The 25,633-nt window shown below is 41.7% G+C and overlaps 1 protein-coding gene and 1 long non-coding RNA gene across 11 annotated transcripts in view; both read left to right on the top strand.

Moving 5' to 3' along the window:
• Positions 1-25,633, top strand: part of LOC116737092 (pleckstrin homology domain-containing family A member 5) — a 158,595-nt gene that overhangs the window by 87,663 nt on the left and 45,299 nt on the right. For 6 of the 9 annotated variants that reach the window (XM_032590072.1, XM_032590068.1, XM_032590067.1 and 3 more), the window contains exons 5-10: positions 4,802-4,849; positions 6,769-6,937; positions 8,010-8,114; positions 10,399-10,471; positions 15,584-15,684; positions 25,518-25,633. In XM_032590072.1, coding sequence (XP_032445963.1) covers positions 4,802-4,849; positions 6,769-6,937; positions 8,010-8,114; positions 10,399-10,471; positions 15,584-15,684; positions 25,518-25,633 — 612 coding nt within the window. The remainder of the gene's footprint in view (positions 1-4,801; positions 4,850-6,768; positions 6,938-8,009; positions 8,115-10,398; positions 10,472-15,583; positions 15,685-25,517) is intronic. The other 3 variants (XM_032590066.1, XM_032590073.1, XM_032590069.1) reach the window with 1 other exon arrangement.
• LOC116737104 (uncharacterized) lies at positions 458-4,306 on the top strand. 2 transcript variants are annotated; one of them, XR_004342734.1, is made up of 6 exons: positions 458-1,033; positions 1,065-2,297; positions 2,607-2,808; positions 2,933-3,070; positions 3,201-3,270; positions 3,369-4,306. It is a non-coding gene; the product is annotated as an uncharacterized LOC116737104 (long non-coding RNA). The 2 variants fall into 2 exon arrangements; XR_004342733.1 differs by having other exon boundaries at positions 458-2,297.

Raw genomic sequence — 25,633 nt, 5'->3', positions numbered from 1 at the left:
CAGATTAATCCTCTGATTTTTTGAATTTTCTCTGAAAAGAAGCTGGAAAACTGGTTGCAGGCGGCAATACATTGGAATTCAGGCGGTAACGTCACAGGAGGGTTTGTGATTCTGTCAACTGTTGCAAATAAAGCTCGAGCATTGTTAATGTTTTTGTTTATGACATCTGCAAAGAAAGCCTCTCTTGCATGTTTTAGTGTTAAATGATAGTTACGTAGTCTTTCTTTATAGATGTCACAATGAACGGGAAGTTGAGTTTTACGCCATTTTCGTTCTGCCCTACGGCAGAGTTGTCTTGCAGATCTAACTGTTTGTGCATTTCTCCATGGAGATTTCTTTTTACCAGACACAACCTTCATTTTAATTGGGGCAATGGAATCAATAATATCTGAGACTTTAGACTGAAAGTCATTTACCAACTTATCTACATCATTACAGCTTAAGGGTGAGGAAGAAGAGTAGATTTGATTAAAAGTTTCTGCTGTGTTTTCAGTGAGAGAACGTTTTGTGATGGTTGCTGTTTGTATACGTGGGTTAAAAGATAAAACACTGATGAACACGTTTGGGTTTAGTGGTTGCTAAGAGAACAGTACATGTCTGACTGCATTGTGCCAAGTGTAAAGTTTGGTGGAGGGTGTTGGTTTTCAGAAGCTGGGCTTGGCCCTTTAGTTCCAGTTAAAAGAACTCTGAATGCTTTAGCATACCAAGACATTTTGGATAATTCCAGGATGCTAACTTTGTGGGAACAGTTTGGAGCTAGGCTGAACATGAGTTGTGTACCAGAGCATAAAGCAAGGTTCATAAAGACATGGATGGCAGAGTCTGGTGTGGATGAACTTGACTGACCTGCACAGAGTCCTGACCTCAACCCACTGGAACACCTTTGGGAATGAATTAGCAGGGGTCCCCAAAGTCGGTCCTCGAGGACCGGCATCCTGCATGTTTTAGTTCTCTCCCTGGTGGTACCGACAACCTTTACAGCAAGTCAATGCTCTTCTTAGGCCTCTAACGAGCCATCATTTGATCCAGGTGCGTTAAACCAGGGAGAGAACTAAAACATGCAGGATGCCGGTCCTCGAGGACCGACTTTGGGGATCCCTGAATTAGAGTGAGACTGAGAGCCAGGCCTTCTCGTCCAACATCAGTATGTGACCTCACAAATACACTTTTGGAAGAATGGTCAAAAATTCCCATAAACACATTCCTAAAGCTTGTGGACAGCCGTCCCAGAAGAGTAGAAGCTGTTCTAGCTACAGTGAGTGAACCAACATCATATTGAACCCTATGGATTAGGGAATAGGAATAGGGAACAGATATGAATCAAGGCAGATGAGGGAATACTTTTGACAATATAGTGTATGTTCTGCCCCTCAAGGATAACCAGTAAACAATTAAAATAAATAAAATTCAGGAAGATGATATTGTAAAAGAAATATACAGGTAAATCCTACACAACAAACAAAATAGAATAAATCTGTGATTACACACCACACCTCTAATTTTTTTTCATCTATAAGCCATGCAGCGCTGATTATCTGTGTATATTTTAAAATATATGCTCAAAATAAAAAATGTTAACATTAATTTAACGCTTACTTTAAATTATTAATTTCAGTATGTTTTAAATTACATCTCAGTGTATATTTTAGGCTAATAAAGTATGCCTTTTTAGGTGCCTTAATAATCTTTTACTATTTTTGTTAAAATGGCAAAGAATAAAAAAATAATAAAATTTATACTTGATGTAATGTTGTTTAACAAAGTAAATACTGTGTTCGTGTCAAAATATCAAAAATTGACAGTTTAGTGACAGCAGTTCTACAACAAAAACAAAACTTGTCCTTAACACTAAATGTAGCAGGTATCTTTAGTTCTACATCTCTCTGAATATGATCTGTTGTTTTCAGTTTTTTAACTAAAACACGGAAGCTGTTTTTACCCAATCCATTTTCAGATGTATAATGTAAGATCTATTAGTGAATGGCATTAGCGCCAGTTCATACTCCAGACCAGATGGTGGCGGTATTGCACATTTACAGGTTTTTGAAAAGCGCCATAAAAAGAAGAAAAGCCAAGAAGCCAGAGAAGATAACACACGCTGTTCAAATTCGCCATTTTTACTCGCATAATATTGCCTTAAAAGTAGAGAGAGCCTTGATAGTTTTGGTAAATTAAAGCTGGTGACGTCCTAGCCCGAGTTAAAGACAACACAACAGGACAAGAACCGATGGAAATTAAATGTGGGTCACGAAAGGAGCCCGACGGGACAAAGCATGCTAACGTGTTGCTAGCTTGTGGTAAGTTTGCTTCCAAATGCTAATTATCTTTGTTTAATTATAAAGAGTGCAGTAAAGATATAAACAAACTTACGTTGGTTTCAGAAATAATTACTTTATTAACTTTATTGTGGCTTTTATGATTATTATTATAACAATCATTCAGCTTCATATTATAATTGCATGGAGGCTGTTTGTTGCGACTTTAATATAGTTTTCTTCATAAACTTAACCTGGTTTTAATTAAGCTCAGATGCCAAAGAGACTTTAATATTGTAAGGCTGTTATAACTCGTTCATTATAGTTTTTATCTTCAACATATTTTTGCAGTCTAAGCAAATGAAGATGAAAGAGGAAGCCAGGGATCATCGATTAGAAAACCTAAAGACTTTCCTGTCTCAGAAGAGGCTCTGGCTTCACCAGATCACCAACCAGTTCTGAGGATGAAGCTCCACATCGTCTTCATGGTGGAAGGATTTTTTAAAACATTTTTTTACTGAGCAGCTGGCCACATTTTTAACAGCAAAAACTGGTGTGTTACTGACACTAAGTGTTTAATAGACATGATTTGATTTAAAAAATAATTGGACAGTATTTATTCCTCTTGTTAATCTACCATTTCTCTTTGATACATTATATTCATTGTTATCTTTCAGGGCTCTGTGATGGACAGGTGACCTGTCCAGGGTGAACCCCGCCTCTCATCTGATGACTGCTGGAGATGGGCACCACCAGCCCCAATCACCACCCTGCAAGGATCAGCATGTTCAGATCATGGATGGAAAGATTTTAAGGTAGATTGTCTCCCTTTAAGTCCACACTTAAAACAGCTTCATAGTCAATGCCAACATCATCTGACTTTATGATATTGCTGACTATTTTTTCCACTTCAAAGAAGTCACCAGAAATGTTTTTTCACTCCAGGCATCCGGTCCCAATCATCATCAGTTCTAATGATGCCACATACATAGAGAGTCCACAACCTCTTAAAATTGTAAGTCGTACTTTTTTCTTTGCTGTTTTTCTGTACTCTTTAAAATACAAAAACTTTCTCTGTTTAATTGCTCTATTGTTTTATTCTTTTTTTTGTAGGTTTCTGTGAAGTGCAGTGGTCCAGTGAATGGGAATGTTCTGTTGTTGATCCTCACTGTTAGAAAGGAGAAATGTCAGTTTTTCTGCAGTAATCCAGGAATACTGTGACATTGAATTAAAACAATACTCTGTCCTTGGTGAAATGTTTTTCACATTTCCTCTAAAGTGTACCTATTGTTTTATTGTGCTAATTTTCATAAGAATGTTATCTGTAAACTTTGAATATATTGACAATTTGTACAATTCTCTGATAGTATATTGGCAATGTACTCTTGATAAATGTGGGTAACACTTTATTTGACGGGGTGTGAATAAGACTGACATTATACTGTCATAAACATAACACCTGTTAGGAACAAACTAACAGGTGTAATGAAGTTTCATTCAGTAAATAATGACACTTTTAATGAGAAGTTGCTTTAAAAGTTGGATGACAAGTGTTATGTCAGTCTTATGCACACCCCATCAAATAAATGTCACCAAAATGGTAATATATTGAAAGCACAATGTCATTAGTTTCACCTGGAAAGTGTGTTGTAATTGATCCTTCTGTTTTCTGGTAACCTGATGTGTTTGCAGTACTGTAGTGTGAATGAAGCATGTAAAGTACAAAGTGGCAAAGCAGAATAATAAGACATTAAGTAACTAAAAATTGTACTTCATTAGGAATTATAGTAAACCAAAAGTGTAATTGTAGCATATTGTAATCACTAATATATAAAATATGTAATGCCAATATACTGAATATACATTCTAAGTATATTTTAAACATAATTCAATCACAAAAATTCACTCAAAATATACTAATCAAGCACGTTTATATTACATAAAAAGCAAAATACTTAAAGTCTACTAAGTGTTCAGTTTTGTAGTGGATGTCATTTCTGTACCCAATCCAAAGAGGTTTGGAGGCCAGATAAACCAGTTTTTTCCCTTTGTTTTGTATTGCCTTTGTCTTATTATTAACAGATCTTCCTTTCATGTGTACAACTGACAAGCCAGGCAACATGATGGTCCACTTTGGAGAAACAAAGACTCATGAATTGTGCAGAAAAGTAAAAGATCAGCTGCTGCAGAGTGTGGTTGATGGAAAGTTCAGGTCATGTCTGGGAAAGCAAACAGATGATTACCTTCACTTTAAATGAATAATGTGGACATTTGCAGGAAAACATAAAAACACCTCTGTTCATCCATCCATTTTCTTACACCCCTGTCCCCAGTGGGGTCAGGAGGTATGCAGGTGCCCATCTCCAGCAATCAAAGGGTGAGAGGCGTGGTCACCCTGGACAGGTTGCCAGTCCATCGCAGACCTCTGTTCAAAAGAATGTCAATTTGTACTTAAATATTTCATGTAATGTGTGTGTCTGTTTCCAGTAGTCACCAATTGATTCATATGATTTTTGTTTATCTCTCCCTCCTTACCCTACCTCCAGTCTGAATATAGGAAAGTTTGTTCACCATTACACTGAAAGATTCATCAGGTAATTCTTTAGCTGACTGAAAGTTCTGCTGCAGCTCCAGCTTGTAGCAGCCTTGATGCTTTAACTCTTTCTCGCTCTCACCAATAATCTCCAACCTGCAGCAGGCAACATCTTTAATGCTAAGCACATTTAAAGTCTTTTGTCTTGGCTCACACATGAACCTATCAGAAGACAAGCAGGAGCATCTACGAAAATATGACTGGGAACACACATATAGATCAACGTTTGGTATTAAAAATGGTCCAACATGTTCTTACTTTTATCTTTATAATAATGAATAAAGATATACAGTATATATATAATGAACAATGAAAAGAAAAAACTGATTCATATTATCAATTTGAACTAATCAAGTGAAGTAACATTTATAATACTAATGAGACGGATTGAAGCCACTGTTTGCTCTTGTTGATGCAATCTGCCTAAATTCCGTTGACCTCCAGCTGGTAGACGAAGCTGTCACTTGGTTGTTTTAATCCCATTAGGCGCCTTGTATTGTCTTCTTCAAACATTATCCCTCTACCCAATTAGGGCCGAAAAGCAATTGATTTTTCGTAGTTTGTCAGACCGTGTTGAAAAGTAATTAATTAAAAATGGAAGCATATGTCTAAGTCATCAATCAGAGAATAATAGCTGGATTCAGGCACCATCTCTGTGCTGTCCTCCACTCCAGATTTCTGCTTTCTTTATTTCTATTTATAGCTTATCCCTCTGGCACGTACATCTTTGTTCATGTTTGTTCACGCCAGTCGTCCTTGTCTTTCACTTTCCTCTGCTTACTTTTAAATGGCCCCAGCAGTGAGAATTTCATTAAGAGAATGAAGCAGGGCCCTTTGTGATGAGGTGAAGGTGCTGGGTATTTGGTTTACAACAAGTCCTTGGCTATTTTGCAGGCAAATGAAGACTTAAAGATTGGCAACACTCCTGTCAACTTGGTTGTGCGACCAGTCACTACACAGCAGAAACACCAGTCAGCCATAGCTTTATGAGCTCTAAATGATCGTAAAGCTGATCTTGATTATTTTGTTTCTGTGTCACCTGATGGTAACCAGGTTATATTAAATAGCAAATAAATCCTGTATCTATGATACTAAAGGGTGGGAAGCAAAAAAGCAACAAACAAAAAGTATTTAGATCTTTATCAATAAGAAGCGGCACTAAATGGTTAACGAATGGGAAATCAGAGAATGAAACACAGAGTCCTGGTCAACCACATCTTACCCAAGTATCTAATGTGGGAAGACTGGTTCATGTTGTCCAGTCCCATTAAAGAATCAGTGTAGCTAGAACTTCTAAAAAAAAAGGTGATTCATGTTGTGATAGAAATGTGTCAGTAACAGTCCCCCTTACAGGGGATCAATAAAGTATTATTATTATTATTATTAATTTTGCATCAATGGCTAGAGATGTTCAATAGACAGCAGGACTACCATCTGGCTTTATGCCAGTCTTTAGTCTAATCTGTTTGAATAATAAAATTAGACTATATATGGACATATTGGAACACAACAGAAACCAGAACTTGTCCTTAGAACATCTGAGTTTATTTTCACCATTTGAGCCCAACTTTATTTTTGTATATTCAATCTCACACAGTTCCAAAGATCCGTGTTTTATAAGCAAATAATAAAAAAATGCATGTTTAGATCTGTAAGCTCAATCTGAATCTTGGCGAACAACATTCTTTTTTTAAAAGACGTGGCATGTACATATTTTCAAACTTGCCTTGAACTCAAGGATAACTGTGATCTGAAGCTACTATAATTATTATTTATTTTTCTATGCTTGCTTTCCTCACATAACATTTGACAAATGATAACTTTATCAACCACAATACTACTAATTGTCAGTGTAGGATATATTTTCAATATTCTTTCAGAACATGTTCAATACACTTTCTGTCTTGTGCCTCTTTTCAGACCAGCTCCAAAGGCTTCAGCAGAGCAAGAAAGCAGCACTGACAAGAAAGAGCGTCCCATGAGCATCATGAGTGAGGCCTCTAACTATACTGGTGGCTCAGATTACAGCACCTTCCCTGGCAGCCCAGCTACCACTGTCACTACTGTCACCACCACCTCATCTACGAGGGTAAGTGCCTTTCACACAATATTTACTCTGCAGTATTTGCAGCACTTAGAAGAAGTTAATTTAGCATTTCTAGCCTAATCTTGGCTTAAATAAACCAATAGTTTTGATCATAGTCCCTGGATTTTCTTGGAATGTCAGTGTTATCAATTTCTGTAATATCTGTCATGAACAAAGCTGGATGACAGTAGAAGAGAGGGGGTAACTGGGTCATCTCTGAGTTTGAGTTCGTCTCTTATCTGTTGCTAAGAGTGAGTTACTGTTATGACTAAAACAATAGAACAGAAACTGAACAGTACAACAGATCCTCAGTACATGGTGATGTGTTAAATAAAATGGGATTCACAATTTCCTTTCATTTCAGTTTAGTCAAAGCACATCTGCTCCTGTCACCTGCACGAGTAAACTGTCATACAGGAAAGATGTAGAATATTTTTCCTTTGAAGTGGCACATTTATCTGTCTCTGTTGGTGCTTTTTATTAGCTATAAAAGCTACTTTGGGTTGTAACTTTACTTCAAACACTTCATTTGCTGGTGTTACAACTCAATATATTTAATTCATGAGACCAACATTACATCACATTAAATTAATTGTAACTTTACTTTGATGTAAGCTCACCCATTAAAAAAGGTTCATATGTTCTGCTTCTTATGGACACTTGATGATGAAATGAGGAAGTAAAGGTGGTAGAGAACCTCCCCTCACCTCCCTCTGTCTGAATAGTGAAAACATGTTCTTTTTTAAAAAGTAGAATATGAATATGAATCTTTAGAAGGAGAAATTTTTCAAGCTGCAGGGAATTATGAGACTTTTTAACTTAAAAAAGTGAGGAAGTGAAATCTTTCTTGCTGTCCACTTTCTGTTATGATGTGAATTATTCTGGGAGAGTCTAAGTCTGACATATTATTAAGAACCTTAAGGAGTTTACACTCAAGCCTGACCCTGTTTGTGAGCACAGTCAACTACAGAAATCTTAATCTCAGTTTCAGTCATTTTTGGCCTTAAACTTTTTAGTCTGTAAGAACATGTACTGTATGTATTAATTATTCACTTTCATTTTTGTGCTTTGGAAGCCTTCTAGGTCATCCAAAAAAGTCCACAATTTCGGCAAGAGATCCAACTCCATCAAGCGGAACCTTAATGCCCCTGTGGTCAAGAGAAACTGGCTTTATAAACAGGTAATGGTTTTTCAACATAAACAGTGTAAAATGTAACATACAACATAAACATGTAACGCCTTTTACATGAAGTTGAAAAGAAAGAATGAGGAAAGTCACAAGAGCTTGGTTCAGTTCTGTATATAGAGTCCATACTGAACATACTGAATCCAGAGTTCTGTTGTTAAACTACTTGGCTAGACTGTTCATTGGTTTATAGTCTTGCTACCTTTCCACCCTGTCACAGTAAGATATTTCCAGTCCACTGTTTCAGCAACTTGCTTCCCTAAGGACAGCCTTACAGAACACTATTCAACTTGCTCCAACTATATACACTGCTCAAAAAAATAAAGGGAACACTCAAATAACACATCCTAGATCTGAATGAAAGAAATATTCTCATTGAATACTTTGTTCTATACAAAGTTGAATGTGCTGACAACAAAATCACACAAAAATCATCAATGGAAATCAAATTTATTAACCAATGGAGGCCTGGATTTGGAGCCACACACAAAATTAAAGTGAAATAACACTACACGCTGATCCAACTTTAATGTAATGTCCTTAAAACAAGTCAAAATGAGGCTCAGTATTGTGTGTGGCCTCCACGTGCCTGTATGACCTCCCTACAACGCCTGGGCATGCTCCTGATGAGGTGGCGGATGGTCTCCTGAGGGATCTCCTCCCAGACCTGGACTAAAGCATCCGCCAACTCCTGGACAGTCTGTGGTGCAACGTGACGTTGGTGGATGGAGCGAGACATGATGTCCCAGATGTGCTCAATCGGATTCAGGTCTGGGGAACGGGCTGGCCAGTCCATAGCTTCAATGCCTTCATCTTGCAGGAACTGCTGACACACTCCAGCCACATGAGGTCTAGCGTTGTCCTGCATTAGGAGGAACCCAGGGCCAACTGCACCAGCATATGGTCTCACAAGGGGTCTAAGGATCTCATCTCGGTACCTAATGGCAGTCAGGCTACCTCTGGTGAGCACATGGAGGGCTGTGCGGCCCTCCAAAGAAATGCCACCCCACACCATTACTGACCCACTGCCAAACCGGTCATGCTGAAGGATGTTGCAGGTAGCAGACCGCTCTCCACGGCGGACTCTGTCACGTCTGTCACATGTGCTCAGTGTGAACCTGCTTTCATCTGTGAAGAGCACAAGGCGCCAGTGGCGAATTTGCCAATCCTGGTGTTCTCTGGCAAATGCCAAGCGTCCTGCACGGTGTTGGGCTGTGAGCACAACCCCCATCTGTGGACGTCGGGCCCTCATACCATCCTCATGGAGTCGGTTTCTAACCGTTTGTGCAGACACATGCACATTTGTGGCCTGCTGGAGGTCATTTTGCAGGGCTCTGGCAGTGCTCCTCCTGTTCCTTCTTGCACAAAGGCGGAGGTAGCGGTCCTGCTGCTGGGTTGTTGCCCTCCTACGGCCTCCTCCACATCTCCTGGTGTACTGGCCTGTCTCCTGGTAGCGCCTCCAGCCTCTGGACACTACGCTGACAGACACAGCAAACCTTCTTGCCACAGCTCGCATTGTTGTGCCATCCTGGATGAGCTGCACTACCTGAGCCACTTGTGTGGGTTGTGGAGTCCGTCTCATGCTACCACGAGTGTGAAAGCACCACCAACATTCAAAACTGACCAAAACATCAGCCAGACAGCATAGGTACTGAGAAGTGGTCTGTGGTCCCAACTGCAGAACCACTCCTTTATTGAGTGTGTCTTGCTAATTGCCAATAATTTCCACCTGTTGTCTATTCCATCTGCACAACAGCAGGTGAAATTGATTGTCAATCAGTGTTGCTTCCTAAGTGGACAGTTTGATTTCACAGAAGTTTGATTTACTTGGAGTTATATTGTGTTGTTTAAGTGTTCCCTTTATTTTTTTGAGCAGTGTATATGCAGTCATTAGCTCTGCCTCAGCTTCAGGGGTTCCAATACTGTCCCTAATTTTCCTCTGAGATGACACTCAATTCACTTCAAAGCATCCCTAACTTACCTCCACCCACAGGTAAAATCCCATATTGAAATGTCAGGAGGATTTACCCAGAGCCCCTAATGGCTGAGTGTGACTCTTGGTAAATACCTGTTGCTGTAGTGACAGGTGTACCACAGCAGCAGAGGATCTGGTCCTCAGCTCCACGCAAACAAAATAAAGGAGGATGAGAGGGAAATTGCTAAGTAAAACCCGTCAGAATGGACAGCGTGCAGAAAGATAAATGGTGTGTGTTTGTGGGTGTTGGAGTTATTTCTAAACTTTAACTATCTTATCTTGTACAACCTTTGACTCCTTCAGGATAGCACAGGCATGAAGCTGTGGAAAAAGAGGTGGTTTGTGCTGTCTGACATGTGCCTCTTCTACTACCGTGGTGAGAACACACACGCACACACAGTATATCTTTCTGTCTTCACAGCCAGGAACTTGGGATTGATTTCCATTCTGTTTTGTAGCCTAAACTTATGTATAACCTAAATTTTTATTCACACCATAACAAAAATAGCACTTCCTCTTATGGAGCCTGAAGGAGCAGTCAGTCCTCACAACGTTGTTGGAAAAATGAGCCTTATACAAATACAAGGCCCCCTACCCCCCACACACAGAATGCTGGAAGAGGCTGCTGGGTCATGCAGAGACACCTTAAGTGTGTTAACATTTTGTCATGTTATGACCACACACTGTATTTTAATGGTTTTAACACAGAGTCCAGCTGTATAATGTGATCTGGATCTGAATTCAGCTGTTCTGGTTCTGGTCTCAGAAGTTTGTTGGAGAACATTAGAGACCAAGGGACCCATCACATTTTCAGACGTTGTGGAAAAGTTTAAAGCAGGGTTACGTTCTTCACTAAGATCTTCAGTAGTGATACATGGTGGTAGCAGAAGCATAGAAATACACACCATACTTTGCAGATTATTTGTGAAGAAGTGCTGAAAACCATGTGTTATTTTCCATCCTGCTTACTATTATGCACTACTTTATGCTGCCACATACAGTACAATACTAATAAGGTGCAAAATGTGTTAATGATTTTTAACAACTACTCGGGACGTTGTGGGCCAGTGGGCAGAGTACTTCAAAGACCTCCTCAATCCCACCAACATGCCTTCCATTGGGGAAGCTGAGCCTGGGGACTCTGGGTTGGGCTCTCCAATCTCTGGGGATGAGGTCGCCGAGGTGGTTAAAAAGCTCCTCGGTGGCAAGGCTCCGGGGGTGGATGAGATCCGCCCGGAGTTCCTTAAGGCTCTGGATGTTGTAGGGTTGTGTTGGCTGACGCGACTCTGCAATATCGCATGGACATCGGGGGCAGTTCCCCTGGATTGGCAGACTGGGGTTGCGGTCCCCCTGTTCAAAAAGGGGGACCGGAGGGTGTGCTCCAATTATAGAGGGGTCACACTCTTAAGCCTCCCTGGCAAGGTCTATTCAGGGGTCCTGGAGAGGAGGGTCCGTTGGATAGTCGAACCTCGGATTCAGGAAGAGCAGTGTGGTTTTCGTCCTGGTCGTGGAACACTGGACCAGCTCTACACCCTCGGCAGGGTCCTGGAGGGTGCATGGGAGTTCGCCCAACCAGTCTACATGTGTTTTGTGGACTTGGAGAAGGCGTTCGACCGTGTCCCTCGGGGAGCACTGTGGGGGGTTCTCCGGGAGTATGGGGTACAGGGCCCTTTGATACGGGCTGTCAGGTCCCTGTATGACCGGTGTCAGAGTCTGGTCCGCATTGCCGGCAGTAAGTGGGGCTCGTTTCCGGTGAGAGTTGGACTCCGCCAGGGCTGCCCTTTGTCACCAATTCTGTTCATCACTTTCATGGACAGAATTTCTAGGCGCAGCCAAGGTGTTGAGGGGATCCGATTTGGTGGCCTTAGGATCTCATCTCTGCTTTTTGCAGACGATGTGGTCCTTCTGGCTTCATCAGGTCGTGATCTGCAACTCTCGCCGTAGCGGTTCGCAGCCGAGTGTGAAGCGGCCGGGATGAGGATCAGTGCCTCCAAATCCGAGGCCATGGTCTTGAGCCAGAAAAGGGTAGAGTGCCTTCTCCGGGTCAAGGGGGTGTCCTGCCCCAAGTGGAGGAGTTCAAGTATCTCGGGATCTTGTTCACGAATGGGGGAAGAAGGGAGCGGGAGATCGACAGGCGGATTGGCGCAGCGTCTGCCATCAAGCACGCTGTACCGGTCCGTCGTGGTGAAGAGAGAGCTGAGCCAAAAAAGTGAAGCTCTCGATTTACAGGTCGATCTACGTTCCCACCCTCATCTATGGTCATGAGCTTTGGGTCATGACCGAAAGAACGAGATAGCGGATACAAGCGACCAAAATGGGTTTTCTCCATAGGGTGGCTGGGCTCTCCCTTAGAGATAGGGTGAGAAGCTCTGTCATCCGGGAGGGACTCAGAGTAGAGCCGCTGCTCCTTTACATCGAGAGGAGCCAGTTGAGGTGGCTCAGGCATCTGGTCAGGATGCCTCCTGGACGCCTCCCTGGTGAGGTGTTCCAGGCACATCCAGGATGTGCCCGGGGCCTCCTTCCCCGGGGAGGAGGCCCCGGGGAAGACCCAGGACACGCTGGAGGGACTATGTCTCTCGGCTGGCCTGGGAACGCCTCGGGATTCATCCGGAAGAGCTAGAAGAAGTGGCCGGGGAGAGGGAAGTCTGGGCCTCCCTTCTGAAGCTGCTACCCCCGCGACCCGACCCCGGATAAGCAGAAGAAAATGGATGGATGGATGGATTTTTAACAAATTCTAAGCTTTGCCCCAGCTGCAGTCCAATGGTTGGATTTAATGCGTCAATGTAACAAGATAACAAAATGGGACATTTTCTCACTAGAATGAAAATAGTGTTTTTATTACTAAACTAAGGTCATTCTAACAAGGACTATTACAGTTTAAGGAATCGTTCCCATGCTGCAGGGCCACACTAATTGAAGAACTTTCTCTTCACAAAGAGTATCTGTCCATCCTTCATTTCTACTAAACACTTAAAAGGAGATTTTCCATCTTTCTAAAGTGACAAATTAGTTGCTCCCAGAATGCAATCAGCTGCCATTTTGATGATAAACACAGAGAGGAATTGGATGTTTATTGGTTTTACCAGCTAGAGAAGCGAGAGGTGAGACACCTTCAAGAAGGACAGCATCCTTGTCTACCTAATAATAAACCACCTCTTATTTTCATTTTTCTCCTACTTGTTGGATCACTTGGTTCTAAGAGATGCCAGCAGAATTTGGAACCTCTGCATTTATTCCTGGCCTCGGGGGAAGACGATGAGCGTCCCTGCCACAGAAAACCTCTTCTCGTTAAAATCAAAAACTAGATTTACATGCACTCTAGCAAAGTGAGATGATGCACTGATGATCAAACCTGGCATTTGAACAACTAAAGCCATTTATCAAAGTTCTAAGCATGCGTCCTGCTGAAGTTTGATACACATATTCCAGCAGGTTCCACATGGAGCTTCAGTTTTAGGAAGGTCAGTCCAGAGCAGACTGTCACTGTCTGATTACCTCCATAAAAACTAAGTCAGATTTAAAACAGTACAGTATATAGTATGTCACAGAGGTGGGAACTCGGGACTTGGACTTAAGTCAGACATGGGTCACCATTATTATGACTTTAGACTTGAATACATTTTCAGAGAATTTTGACTTGACTTGAACTTTTACACAAATGACTTGGGACTTGAACCTTGAACCTTTGTGGGTGTTGGAGTAATTTCTAAACTTTAACTATCTGACCTTGTTCAACATTTGACTCCTTTAGGACAGCACAGGCATAAAGCTGTGGAAGAAGAACTTGAACCTTGAAAAGACTTAGTATTTGGTGAGAGTGGGGGTCTGTGTCAGAAAGCAGGATCTGTAGCTGAGCTCAGGGCTCAGAGTTTCTGTCTCCTGCCCATCATAACAATGAAACTGTCATGAATTGCGGTGTGTTGAGGTGGTGGGGCAGACGCTGTAGACCCAGGTAAGATGAATAAATGATCTTTTAATGATTAAAACACAGTCCAAGCAACGGGCAGCACGGCCGAGCGGAGGCCAGGGCTCGACGTCGGTAGCAACCGTTAAAACGACTGGACAACACGAAGGACTGAATGCACATTAGACGAGGACCCGACAGAGACGCTGAGACACAGGTGACATTAAATACATGGGAGGGTAATCACAGAAACGAGACACAGCTGGGAAACAATCAAGGGGAAGACAGGACAACACGAAGACTCGGGGACACAGAAAACTCTAAATAAATACACAGAAAACACAGAACATGACAGAAACAGCTTGGATCATATATTTGAATCCATCTGCATCTGGAGGTCATATTGAGAATAAATGGATTGTTTACTGCAGTCGGTGCATTAAGTCTAAACATTGAGTTCTGCCTTTGTATTTTTTACAGGCTGTTTATTCTTGAAAACTATAGTTTAAAGTCTTTAAATCCTCTACTGTAAAGAGTCAAAATCAAAGCAGCAAACTCTGGATTATCCCCTTGAGTCCTGATTTAAAGAACACGGACCAGAGCGTAACATTCATTTGAATTCACATCATCCTTTTTTGATCCCAAAATTAAATGTTGTATGTCGTATTATTCAAGGTTCTTTAATGCATTGTTGTAGAGACTGCTGGCTGTGAACATGATGGATCTCCTAAAGCAGTCTGTATTACGGTCTAGGCTTCTGACTGAAGACACTCTGATGAAGAGGATGATCAGGGTTTCCCATCATTTTCTTGATTTCATGAAAATCTCCAGAGGTGCCACAGTCTTCCCCAGAACCAGAACCATAACCAAACCAGACTTCTTTATCAGGTTGTTAAGTTTGTTCTAAAAGAAAAACAAGTTCCCAAATGTTTTCTTTGTTTGCTGCTTTGTATTTCTTCCAAACATCAGGCAGCAACTCCACCACCTTGCTGGTTATTTTACAACCATCAAACAGAAGCTGCATCTGGTTACACTGCTGCATTGTTTTCTTTAAAGCACCAGGTTTCAGGACATTTTTTCCTTTGCTGCATTGGTGAGTCTGGTTGTTTGAGGAAAGGACTGAAGAAGAAAGAAGATATTAAAGGGGCTGCTCTCTTTATTCCATGCTTGATAAAGATTTGCATCTGTTGAGAAAATTCCAGTAACGGCCAATGGGGGGAATCCACAGTGAAGGGTGATCTGGGTGACATCATGTCCTGAAGCAGGCGGGCGGGCAGGAAGTCGTTGGTGTAATAAAGCATGGCCATTCTGTTTTTATGAATACTTTTAAAACAATTTGAAAGGCATGCATTTCACTAAGCCATCAGCAATATGCTGTATAATATTTACAACTACTCAGGTCAAAATATTATACAACCAAAAAAGAGGAAATCATTAATCACTGACATCTAAAGCCAACATTTATACACATCAGCCTTCATGTTTGATAGACAAACCACTTCAGAGAGGTTCAGGTTTAGACAGTCACTTCATGTTTGAATGTCTTGATGAATTATGTCAAACTTTCCTTTGTCATTTCTGCAGATGAAAAGGAGGACAGCATCCTGGGAAGTATCCTGCTGCCCAGTTTTCACATTTCCATGCTGTCTGTGGACGATCACATCAGTAAGAAATATGCCTTCAAGGTAAATCCTTCTAAATGTTGTTTGATCCAAAATGTTAATAAATCTCAAACCTGAATGTCTTAGAAAGTAAAAGTGAGGTCTTAACCTTTTCAGGAGAATATCTATGAATATCTATTGGCCAACTATTATTTTGCCTAAATATTATGCAACTAACTGAAAAACAAACATTTCAATTCACTTTTTCATTAACATCTGTGTAAGTGAAACATTTCAATTTAGTTGATCTATGTACTTCCATTTCACAACAAATGTCATCTGGAGGGACTTTACAGAAATGTTATTTCAATTCAAACACACATGGATTCCAGTTATTCCTAATTATTAAACAGTAAGACTAGCTCATAGTTTAAAAAGTTTTCTGTCAAAGCAAGATTCTTGATGGGTTTGCTTGCAAGAAAACTCTTGTAAGTCAATGCATCAAGTCATTGATTGCACTATTCACTGGACAAGTATGTAGCAAAAATTGCACGCATTGTGTTTTTGACTTTGCAGCAATTCCTCATACCAAACATGAATGTAGCGACAGTGGGGAGGAAAAACTCCCCTTTAACAGGAAGAAACCTCCAGCAGGACCAAAGCCTGACTCAGTGGAAGGGGCCATATGCCACCACTGACAGAGCAGTGGTGGGATAATTTGAATGTTAATTAACAGTAAAGTATTAATTGCTGCTTCTTTTCATACAGTTTCCAATGTGTCTGACATCAGTATGCAGATGAAAATTGATATTATTGACTATATGACCATATATTCTGTCCTTACACAGGTGTGCTGAACTGCGTTAGACAGATAGTGAACAGCGAACAAAAAAACTCCAAACGTTGAGCCGTCTGAGCTTTAATTAGTTCTTTTTTTTTGTAAAACTGAAAAACGAGCATAAAGAAAATATGCAGTTTGCACGTCTCAAGTACAGACATTGATATATGAAAGACAGAATGTTTAACACGTAGTGCCACGAAGGCTGGACATGTTTAACAAGGTTAAGATGAAACAAAAACTAGCAAACAAACTTATGTCAGACAACATTTGAGCACAATAACACTACTTACGGACAAAGATACTTGAGGCTTGAAACAGACTGTCGCTCTACCACGTTGCAAGCCGAAAACGTTAGACTGAATTTTAAGGAAAACAAAGCCTAACTTAAATCCTGCCACAAGGGGGTAGTAAAATAACAGAAAATAGGATACTAAGAAATTCTCTTAGTACTACAATACACTCCCGGTCTGGTATATTAGGAAATATACCACTCTTATTCAAACATTTGTGGCAGTTTCGGGTAACAGTACTATCACATCAATAACAGGCCTAAGATATGTTTTAACAGTACCTTGTTTCACAATGTTAACCTCAACTTTTCTCACCCTGTTGTCTCCACTGGGAATGGCCTTGACCACAATACCAATAGGCCACTCATTGCGTTTTACTTGATTATCTTTTACGAGAACAACATCACCCTCTTTGACATTTCGCCTTTCTTCGTTCCACTTTTGCCTTGTCTGCAGTGTATGAAGATACTCTTGTCTCCATCTTTTCCAAAAGCAATCCGCAAGACCTTGAATTTGGCTCCACTGGGCCTTATAAAGGTTTTTGAGTTCAAAATCTCCAGGTGGTGTAGGAACAGCACCAGCTTTCTGCGTTAGAAGCACTGCAGGTGAGAGAACTTCAGGTGATTCAGGATCATTTGAAACAGGAACTAAGGGTCTGGCGTTTATTATGGCCATGACCTCTGCCATGAGGGTGACCAAAACCTCATGTGTGAGGCGGGTGGTTGAGGTTTGCAATAACAAGGCATCAAGAATGCGTCGAACGAGTCCAATTATTCTCTCCCAGACTCCTCCCATGTGAGATGAATGTGGGGCGTTGAATGTCCAGGTGCAGCTTTTGTCCCGTAGATAACTTGTGATCTCTGGGTCTTGAACATTGATTTGCAACTCCTTACACGCACCAATGAAGTTTGTCCCTTGGACTGATCGTAAGTGTTTGACAGGTCCTCTGATTGAGAGGAAACGACATAAGGCGTTTATGAAACTTGAAGTTGACATTGCCTCTATGACCTCTATATGCATGGCCCTGGTACTGAGACAGGTGAACATTACTGCCCACCTTTTACAGTCGGTGTTATTTACCCTTGTGCGTAGAGACTTGACATTCCATGGCCCAAAGACGTCCAGGCCTACATGAGTGAACGGTGGGTCAACCGCAAGTCTGTCAGAGGGCAAACTAGCCATCTTCTGCACTTCTAAGCGGCCTCTAAGTTTCCTACAGGTTACACATTTGTGAAGAGTGCTGGAAATTAGTCTCTTGCCACCAATAATCCATAAACCTGCTGAGCGCAGAGCACCTTCAGTGAACTGTCTGCCTTGATGAGCTACTTGGCTGTGGTAATGTCGAACTAAAAGAACGGCAACATGATGACTACCTGGAATTATCACAGGGTGTTTCTCTACATCTGAAAGATCTGCTGCTTGTAAGCGTCCTCCGACCTTTAACAACCCACCATCAATAATAGGGTCGAGTTTTCCAAGAGGATTGTTTGAGGGGATGTCTGTTCCTTTTTGAAGACTTTCAAACTCCTCTTTGTAAGTCTCAGTTTGAATGCACTGAATGATTGCTGTTCTTCTTGTGAGATTTCTGTAGTATTGGCAAGATTGCAGCTGTGTCAACCTTTACATGTGCTTGAAGCTTTAGAGAATGACTTAGCAACATGAATTAGAGATTTGATTGCTCTTACTAAAGACTTCCAACTTGAGAAACGAGCAAACCTGTGGGATCCGAGCCCTTTTTCTTCTGCTTTTGTTGCCAGAGAAATCACTTGAGGACAAATTTCAACATCCGTTGAAGGCTGCACAAGATCAAAAGTATTTTTGTTCTGTTCTAGATCTCTTGGCTCATTGTCAGGCAGTGTGAGGAATCGAGGTCCGGAGAGCCAGGTGGTCTGTTGCAGTTGGGTTGCTAATACAGCTCTAGTCCCATGATCTGCAGGGTTCTGGTCAGTAGTGACAAAATGCCACTGGTCTGGTTTGGTAGACTTGCGAATCTGAGCAACTCTGTTGGCCACATATACATAGAATCTGCGGGTGTCATTATGGATGTAGCCTAGAACTATTCGGCTGTCTGGGTAGAAGTTCACTGCATGAAACTCGATGTTGCTTTCATCTATGATCACTTGAGACAATTCCACTGCCAATTGTCAAGAAAACTGGCATAGGGTGTGAGATCTTTCCGGGTGCATGCAGAAGAGGTGCATAGAGGCCTGAGAGAAATAAAATAATCTTGTAGTTTGATTAAAAGTTAATTAAGTTGAATAAGTCTGAATAATATGAGTATAAGTAATCACTCAATAACTTTCTGCAAAGAATCTCTGATTAATGATCTGTAATGATTTAACTATGTAATGATTTTTGTTAATGATTAACAATAAGAGGAAAGATGTGATTTATTGTCAATGAATATAAAGTTGTGATCTTATGTAATCAATTCAAACAGGTTTAACAACAGATTGAATGTGTTTAATGAATTATAATAAATGATAGTGAATTATAGGACAGAGAGAAATGCAGTACAGCCCTGATAACAGGAAATGTCGCAAGCAGTTCTGAACAGATGGCCAGAGCGCACAGGATGGGTGGTGCGGTGAGTTTCGCTGAGGCAACGGGGAATGGGGAAGTACGGGAACTTCCACTACGGTCAGCAAAAACAGGTTGTGAAATGTGGGGACTTTTTCATGAGAGACAGCAGATGTGAAGAAAGTCACGTAGACCAACCCCCCCCATACACACACATGGTGGAGAAATGTATAAAAACGGGCTGAAAAGAGGAACCAGTTGTTCCCAGTCCGGCGGCGCAGAAGATGAGACAACTCACAGAGGAGCAGATTGAGCTACGGACCGCACTTCAGAACCACAGGGGAGCTCGGACTTCACACCGCTAAGAAAGGACTGGGTCCCATCGCCCCATCTCTGGTTCTTTATTCGACCGTTGGTCTCGTCTCAACCCAGCAATTTCAAACTCTGCAACAAGACTTGGAGGAAGGACAAAGCTCCCTCAGGGATAAAGAACTGGGTTTTGCAAAAGGATTCAGACCCTTTCTGCTTTGCTTCCTTTCTGAGGAGGGTTTTTCCACACCAGGCAAAGACCTCAACCAAGGACGCAAGAAATTCCTGTTGCCAAAAGATTCACCATCACCTGGGTATGAGTTGAATCTGCTCATTGAAATTCCATTTCAGAACGTGCGACTTAAATTAGGGAAAGGAGATAGGGTAGTATGATTGTACATGTAAATCTTATTACACTGTTTTTGAATTATATACGATTGATTATTGATTTGTATGTCGCATATCCCTGCTTAAGCTTGCTTAATAAATTTATATTATAAAATTCTAATGAGGTTGGTGGACATTGGAATTAATAGAGTCATTTAATCTTTGTCCAGTTCTTTTAATTAAGGTAAAACTAATGTACATGATTCCAGTAAATAGGAGGCTTCATAATTTCCTTTGGTGAGAGTAAATAATGACCCTGGGACTTACATCTAAGTCACTAAACATAATCTAGCCGGTTCCAAGTGCAAGTTATGATTTAGAAAGTGGGCTACCGTTAACAGAAGTGGTTATTGGAATTATGCAGCTGCGAGGGCTACTCAGCTGATTGTTTCTTAACTGTAAAGGGTCATAACTTCTGGATCGGAGGTAGTTAGAGCTAGACGAATCACTTTCGCCACCAGTTTAAATAGATTATCTCTTATAGAGTACTTTTAGGGTAATACCCAGGTCTCAGAGATTTTCCGGACCTGTTAGACGGAGAACTGGTCAGTAGGCAGCCCTGGGGAGTAGTGAGGAGTGGGCGGGGCTGACTATTGCAGGATAACCTTCACAATACAGCTGCACATAATTCTAAGCGTGGGATAGTGTGGGCAGATGATGGTGATAGCTTAGATTTGCCCATGATAAACCCAACATGACATTGGTCACCAGTGTCAATGACCCTGAGGTATGCTGCAGCTGCTATTGCTGTTGTTGAAGCATCTGCGAAAATGCATAGTTCTCTTCTCTGAGCCTGCGATGCTGATACTTCAACAAATGGTCTGTGGATTTGGAGATGTTCAAGAGCGGTAAGTGAATCAGACCACCTTAGCCACTCTGCCTCTCGGTCTGCTGGTAAAGGCTCATCCCAATCTTGCTGTCCAACAGTTAACTTTCTGTACAATGCCTTTCCTTGGATTGTAACTGGGGCAGCAAAACCAAGGGGATCACAGAGGCTGTTGACAACAGAAAGTATTCCTCTGCAGGTGAAAGGTTTGTTGTCCTTAGCAACTCGAAATGTGAAGCAGTCATTTTCCAGGTTCCAGCTCACTCCAAAGCTTCGCTGAAGAGGGAGAGGGTCAACATCCAAATCCAAATCTTTGAGGTCCGCCGCTCTTTCTTCTGGAAGAAATGCATTCATCACATGACTGACATTTGAAGCTATTTTGTGAAGCCTTATATTTGACTCTGCCATCATGTTCCTTGCTTGCGTTAAGAGTTCGATGGCCTGCCTTTCGTTGTCCACTGAGACCAGTCCATCATCCACATAGAAGTTGCGGAAGATAAACTGCTTTGTGTTGGAGCCATACTCTTCTTCTCCAAGTTCAGCTGCTCGTCTGAGACCATAGATTGCAATAGCAGGGGAAGGACTGTTGCCAAAAACCGGCACCTTCATGCGAAACTCCATAATTTCTTTTCTGAGGTCATTATCTTGGAACCATAGAAACCGAAGGTAATTTCTGTGGCTTTCTTTGACTCTGAAGCAGTAAAACATCTGCTCAACATCTACAGTAACTGCAACTCGTTCTTGCCTAAAGCGCAGTAGAACACCAAGCAATGTGTTGTTTAAGTCAGGCCCCCTGAGTAGAATGTCATTTAGTGAAACACCCTTGTAAGAGGCGCTTGAGTCAAACACAACTCGTATTTTCCCTGGTTTCTGGGGGTGGTACACTCCAAATGTTGGTAGGTACCAGCATTCTTCTCCTGGTTTAAGTGGTGGTGCCTCTTCGGCCTGGTCGTTATCAAAGATCTTCTGCATGAATTCAGTAAATTGTTCTTTCATGTCTTTTCTTTTCTCTAGTGTCCGTAACAGAACAGTGAAACGCTTCAAAGCCTGCTCTCTGTTGTTGGGAAGTAGAGGACGTGGTGTACGGAATGGCAGTGGTGCCACCCAGTGATTTTCATTATCCATATAAACCTCTCTGTCCATGATTTCAAGAAAGATCTTGTCTTCAATAGATAAGGCTGTTTTGTCATCATCAGGGTTCATTTGGAACACAATAAGCCCCAGATTGTCAGTTAGTTTGACTGCAGCTGTTTGTGTGATGTCCAATGAGTGGTTTATAGTTTGCTGAATGGGATCACTGAACTTCTCTTTTATGTGGATTACACCAGGACAAGGTTCAAGAAAAGAAGTGCGGCCATTGTTTAGCACATTTGTTTTGTAGACGTTCACCTTTGTTTGTTTGTGTTCCCTTCCAAGGCACACCTCACCTACAATGACCCAGCCCAAATCTAGCCACTGGGCGTAAGGTGTGTTGTGTGGACCATTGTACTGTTCGCGTACTTTATGGACACTCAGGGCATCTCTCCCCAATAAGAGAAGGATGGGCGTTTCTGGCTCAATTGGAGGTATTTCACCTACAATAGGAGCTAGACGGGGAAAATGCTGCACGATGTCAGGCGTAGGAATTTCTGAGCGATCATCTGGCATAGTATGCATTCTAAAAGAGGTGGGAGAGCTACATGAGTCTTTCCATCCAGAGATGTGACAACAAAATCGTGAGCTTTCCTTCCTGTGGCCTCTTTTATTTCTCCACACGTCTTCAGTGTATAAATGGTGGAAACTGCATCAATGCCAAACATGTCAAAGAAGGTTGACTTCGCAAGAGATCGGTTGCTTTGGTCATCTAAAACCACATATATCTTTTGTGCTTTGTTAGGATCGTTAATAAGGTACACGTTCACTAATGAGATTTTTGAACAGGATCTGAGTCCATGAGATGTGTCACAGATCTCTGTACATTTTGAAGTGACCTCCAGAGATGGACTATTTTCCTGCTCCCCACCTTGCTCTTGCTGTGTTGCTTCAACCTCTGTAACCCAAGGAGCAGGACCAGGATGTAAAGCAGTAAGGTGCTTGTTGCTGTTGCATTCTTTGCACTTCACAGAAACTTTACAGTCTTTGGCCAAGTGCTTAGTGGATGCACAACAACGAAAACAAATGGAGTTTTCTTTTAGATAAGCTTTTCTCTCATCTAAGTGCTTCATTCTAAAACCACGACACTTTGCTAAGTGATGTGGCTTACTGTGTATCGGGCATCTCTCAGCTGGTTCTTCTAGTTTCTTTTCTGATACACTGTTGATGACTGCAGGTGCGACTGCAACTTCAGTTTTTCTCACTGACACTGTTTTGTAAGTGTTGTTGTGTCTTAACGGTTTCTCTGACTTTACATGAGTCATAGCACTACATGTAGAGAACATAAAACTTGGATCATTACGGGTTTTCGCTTGACTACATATGAAACTTACAAAGTAGCTGAAGGGTGGAAAGGGAACATTATGTTCTTCCTTGTATTTAGAACCCTGTGTAATCCAGCGTTCTTTTAAGGCATAGGGAAACTTTTCCACAATTGGGTTAACCCCCCTTGCTGTGTCAAGATAGGCTAAACCTAGTAATTTTCCACCTGACTTAGCGGACTGAACCTCCATTAAAATATCCCCGAGTTCTCTAAGATGCTGGTTGTCTTTGTTGGATATTTTTGGAAAAGTCTCTAGCTTTAGAAGAAGTGCATTTTCTATTATCTCAAGGGAACCATATGTATCATCTAGCCTTTGCCACACCATAGCGACAACTAATGATGGATTGTGGACATGGACTGACCTGATACGCATGGCTTGAGGAGATGAGTTTGGACCTAGCCACTTTATCAGCAGGTCAAGTTCTTCTCGTGCTGTTAAGTTGAGCTCTCCAGTAATGTCTTGGAAGGAAGTTTTCCAGGCCCAGTAGTTTTCTGGACGGTCATCAAATTTTAGCAGCCCAGAGCTTACCATCTCCCTTCTGACAAGGTATTTGGTGAGATCAGCTACTTGTGCTGGTTCACACGGATACTCTCTGAGACTGGATGCGTGCGACATTGGTGGAGGAAAATGAGGTGGGTAACTTCTGTTTTGTGCACCAGGCGTTTCTTCATCTTCAGTGCAGAGCTTAGAAAAACGGGGCTCCTTGTTATGAATTGGAAACCACGGCATTGGGTCAGGACGAACTTGTTCTGCACTTATGGGCATGGCAGGTGATTCTTGTGAGACCGGAGCTTGCTGCTGAGCGTTTAGTGTCACGTAGTGGGCCTGCACATACTCACTTGTACGTTGATTGCGATCTTCAGGATAGATCTGGGTTCTTTCTTCAAGGGAATCCACCTCTGTTGCTGCTGCGGCTTCATAGACTGCAGCTTCTGCTGAGGCTGCGTTTGCACTCCTGTTTACTTTTAGGACATACAGATTTGCCTCCAACTCTGCTTTGCGTTGTTCTGCGTGAGCTAACAATTTCTGATTTTCAGCTTCAATGCGGGCTTTTTCTTTCATCATCTCTGCTTCTTGAGCTGCATACCTGGCTTCTACCAGGGCTGCCTGTGCTTTAGCTTTTGCCTTGGTAGCTGCTGCACTGGCTGAGGACTTACTTGTTCTCCCAGATGACTTGGACGCTGCAACTTGAGACAAGACTTCAAAGTCTGTTTGCCTTCGTTGCTCCATGATATCCTTGTCTAATTGCAGTGTGGTCGACGACAGTGAATCTGTTCCCAGCCGGCTGTGTAACTGTCCTTTTACTATTCTGTCCTTACACAGGTGTGCTGAACTGCGTTAGACAGATAGCGAACAGCGAACAAAAAAACTCCAAACGTTGAGCCGTCTGAGCTTTAATTAGTTCTTTTTTTTTGTAAAACTGAAAAACGAGCATAAAGAAAATATGCAGTTTGCACGTCTCAAGTACAGACATTGATATATGAAAGACAGAATGTTTAACACGTAGTGCCACGAAGGCTGGACATGTTTAACAAGGTTAAGATGAAACAAAAACTAGCAAACAAACTTATGTCAGACAACATTTGAGCACAATAACACTACTTTCGGACAAAGATACTTGAGGCTTGAAACAGACTGTCGCTCTACCACGTTGCAAGCCGAAAACGTTAGACTGAATTTTAATGGAAAACAAAACCTACCTTAAATCCCGCCACAAGGGGGTAGTAAAATAACAGAAAATAGGATACTAAGAAATTCTCTTAGTACTACAATACACCATATCAGAGTAAATGATCTGGCTACATTTACAAATCTGGTACTGATAAGCAAAATCAAGTCCAGTTGTTTTCTGTTTACCCACTCAGGATTGCTCCTGCTAAGGACAACTGAGAATCATATTCTTCACCAAGCAGACATGAATATTAACTCTACCACCGTCTTAGGGGTTGTCACAATTTGCTTCTGCCTTTCCAACTAGAGCAGAACTCCTCATGGATAAGAGATTGTCATTGACAAACTTTGGCCAGAAATATAAAGCTTAATATCTTGCATCTAAAACTCTTGAATTATCTGATCCTCATCATACTGTTTTTCATCTAAGCTCGTCTAAGCTTTCCTTCTGTGTTTTTCAGAAGGAAAGTAGACATTTCTACTTGACTATTCTATTTCCTATTTTCCCATCTGAAGAACTTCTATGGAGTGAAGAAAACACAGAAACTCTTTTCAGCCAACATTGCCTCAGAGTCTGCTTATAACCATCTACTCTTTGCTCTTTCCACCACTGTCAGGCCACTCACCCCAACATGCGGACATATTACTTCTGCACAGACACCTCAAAGGAGATGGAGTCCTGGATGAAAGTCATGACAGATGCTGCACTCGTCCACACTGAGCCGGTCAAAAG

The sequence above is a fragment of the Xiphophorus hellerii genome, chromosome 17 (genome assembly GCF_003331165.1).
Source record: "Xiphophorus hellerii strain 12219 chromosome 17, Xiphophorus_hellerii-4.1, whole genome shotgun sequence".
NCBI classification, from domain to species: Eukaryota; Metazoa; Chordata; class Actinopteri; order Cyprinodontiformes; family Poeciliidae; genus Xiphophorus; species Xiphophorus hellerii.
The sequence above is the reverse complement of the archived record's forward strand: the minus strand, read 5'-3'. Positions and strand labels throughout refer to the sequence as shown.